Source organism: Syngnathus scovelli, chromosome 3, assembly GCF_024217435.2.
Source record: "Syngnathus scovelli strain Florida chromosome 3, RoL_Ssco_1.2, whole genome shotgun sequence".
Lineage (NCBI taxonomy): Eukaryota > Metazoa > Chordata > Actinopteri > Syngnathiformes > Syngnathidae > Syngnathus > Syngnathus scovelli.
In genome coordinates, this window is record NC_090849.1 from 20,999,065 (window position 1) to 21,002,258 (window position 3,194).

The 3,194-nt window shown below is 41.5% G+C and overlaps 1 protein-coding gene across 1 annotated transcript; it reads right to left on the minus strand.

Annotated features, from left to right (window-relative positions):
- Positions 1 to 69: 69 nt before the first annotated feature.
- LOC125994149 (cyclin-G1-like) lies at positions 70 to 2,564 on the minus strand. Its single transcript, XM_049763373.2, has 7 exons — positions 2,302 to 2,564; positions 2,093 to 2,224; positions 1,383 to 1,636; positions 1,153 to 1,231; positions 989 to 1,087; positions 702 to 904; positions 70 to 602 (listed from the first exon to the last, which is right to left on the minus strand). The coding sequence occupies exons 1-7, from the start codon at positions 2,431 to 2,433 to the stop codon at positions 512 to 514; spliced, it is 990 nt and encodes a 329-aa protein (XP_049619330.1). The 5' UTR covers positions 2,434 to 2,564; the 3' UTR covers positions 70 to 511.
- Between the last annotated feature and the right edge of the window lie 630 nt (positions 2,565 to 3,194).

A 3,194-nucleotide genomic window follows, 5' to 3' on the forward strand; every position in this document is an offset into this window, starting at 1 on the left:
TTTTAATCCAGCTCAGGTATATTTAGCGTGTAAGTAAATTATTTAATATTTTAGAACTCCTTTCAAACCTTTCGTTAGTTAGAATTTTTATTCAGCATTTACATGAAGCACATATTTATTAATTTTTCATTTTTCTATAAATGCAGTGTTACTGTTCAAGCCACATAATTATACAGTGACTGACAATAATGCTAAATACCTATACTCATTCTTTTTGTGATACATTGCACCATCTTTTTTAGGTGTTCTGTTTTTTTAGTAAAATTATCTTAGTAAACAAAGTAAAAAATAATAAAAGCTTTCATAACACAGCAGCATATTCAATCTGGTATTTTCACATTAGAATGTTACATTAATATACAAAATGCACATATTGCTTGCATAGCACGATAGCTAACAATAGCAAGGATCTGTAAAAAAAAAAAAAAATACAGCTTTTTTTTAAGATGAGAGTAGTATGCTAAGTATGAAGCAAGTCAAAGTTTGGGTTATAGGAATAAGTGTTTCCAAGTCACAAATAGTAGGCGGGGAAGAAGGACCCTTCACCAACGCTGCCCAGGGAGCCGCACGGACTGTCTTCGCTGCTACTCGTTTCTTCCTCACTATGACAAAAACGCGAAAAGGTGAGTTTTTTGGCAATCATGTCAATTTACAATGCTACAAAGCAATGAGATATAACTCAGATTATTAGTCATGTTGACCTTAGTCTGTGGTCCCAGGCATCCTCAGGTATGGTGGGCAGGCGGGAGGTGGTGCAGTGGGCAGCGTGCAGACTCTGCACTGTTCTTTTAGACAACACCCACACCAGCTTCTTGCCGTCGGGCTTGTGGCACCGAGCTGAGAGGTACTCTGTCATGCGTGTGGCCACCAGGTTCCGCCACAGGTGCAGATCGCCGTTGCCCACCTGACAATGTATATTCAACTGTATTTATAGAGCACTTTTTCAATACATCCAAAAAATATCGAGACAAAAAATATTAAGGAATACCTTAGTGAGTTTTTGCAGCTGCTGCAGCATTTTGGACACAGCGCTACACCGCAGGTTCCCGAACTCGTGGGCGACGAGGGCGAGGGCCAGCGTAGACGACTATGGACAAGAAACTTGGGTCAGCGCCGCTTTGGTAAAGCCAAACGGAGAGTGAAAAGCCTTACTTTCGCTTTGGAGAAAACAAGTCGACACAGGCAGGCTTTCAGATGAGCTTCCAGCTTCATGACACTCGGAAACTCTATCCTTTAGAATAAAAGGGGAATTGAAATGGTGTGTCATGAAGCGCAAGAAGATAAGGCAGAGAAGGTCCACAACTAAACTGCATTCATAATTTCTATGGTTGTTTTTCCATATTGTGGGTGGTTTGGAATGTGTAATGGTTCGTTGTGCTTACCCCTCATCGCAACACACGGCACTCAGAGCCGAGTAGTAGAGTTGCAGAAAGGTGAAGGCCGTCACCGCGGGGGTCTCGGGACCAAGCTTCTGGGCCACGACGGTCTCCATGTGGCACAGTTCTGACGCGGTGAACTTGCTGTGGCTGATGCGGATGAGTTCCCGGCCGGGCGCCACGTCTTCGGCCTCCTCCGTCGCACCGGCCGCCAGGTGGAGGCAGCACACGGACACGCACGGCACGTGTTTGGGTTGAGTCTGTCACAATCCCCACCGAGCCGATAAATCAGTTTCGTGATCACATGCTAAAAGCGACACGGTATTTCAGGAATTAGGTCAACGTGAAAAATGAAATACCAGCTTCTCTGGACGACATAACTCAAACTTTCTTGCATGTTTGCGTGAACTTCCTTAGGGCTTTCATGTAACCTACTTCATGGTTAGACTATGCTGTTCCTAATATTTGGACCCTCAACTCACGTCAAGATATCAAAGATATCAAAGTCAATATAATCGAATAAATATATCATTAGATTATGTTTCCAATATGTCAGATTTATAACAAATTGAACATTAGTAGTTTCTTTTGACTTGTATGAAATTGAAAAAGGTTAAAAACATGGCTTAAATATAATCATGGAAGTTTTCCAGGGTACCAGTTTGACCCAGGGATGAATTATTTCTGTTCTGTTCCATTGTTGTTGATCATCTTACCTTGATGAGTGAAAGAAATCGATCGAACAGATTGACGGCTCGAACAAATGTTTGCGTGCTGTAGCCGAAGAAGCTGGTCAAACCCCACAGCTCCTCCACTTTGGCGTCCCTGCATTTGGCCGACACGGCGCTCTGAATATTGGAGGTTATATTTACATTTCTAAGGAGGCCAAACATCACAACGAGCAAAAAGTGGGTCAGTTGTTTACCTCAGAGGACTCCATCATCTTCAAACCAGACTTGTTGGGTAGGAAATTGCCCTCCTGTGCACAGCAGGACTTCAGCTCCTTCTCGAAGGCCTTGTCCAGTCCTCCATGGTCCCTCATTCTGGAAAAGAACATCCTTTTAGAGCACCGTGATTCATGCAAAAACACACAAGCGTGTGTACGTCTATGTGTGTATGGGGGTTGGAGCAACTTTTTTTGTTTACGAGCAGGCCACTCCTGCTGGGTGTCACGTATCTCTGGAAGATCAACTCCCCCAAAACATCATCAAAATACATTGCTTATAATGTCACGTGTGTTCCGGAAGGAAAAAAACATTTAATCTCATATCTATCTTTATTGTGAGCAAACTTTGAAAGGTTGTCAAAGTACAAAGAGAATCAATTATTTACCTTAGATAAGGATGTGCCTCCAGGTGTAAACATTCACAAATACACGTGCATTGTTAAAAAGTTAAGTACGGTCATAAAAAACATTCTCGACGTTACTCGTGACGAGATAAACAACTGCTGATAGGTGGGAAAACTACAATACCCATCATGCACTACACTGACAAAAAAAAAAGGAACGGACAAGAACGTTCGCGGTTACTACGAAATGTTTATGTAATTTATTTTTTGACGTGATGAAAAATATTATCAGCTGATGAATTTCTTTTATTTATTTTTTCATAAATTGTCTCTGAACGTAGTCTATAAATGAACTTACTAATAACCCAAAGAAGATTACCCCAAATTTTGCTCGTCTGACACTGTCATGCAATATTTAGACATATGTGATGTGTTATCAGGGAAGAAACTTGGGTCGCAAAAAAAAAAAAAAAAAAAAAAAAAGTAAAACGCATTCACGTAGGTCCAGTTTCCGGACACAAGATGGCG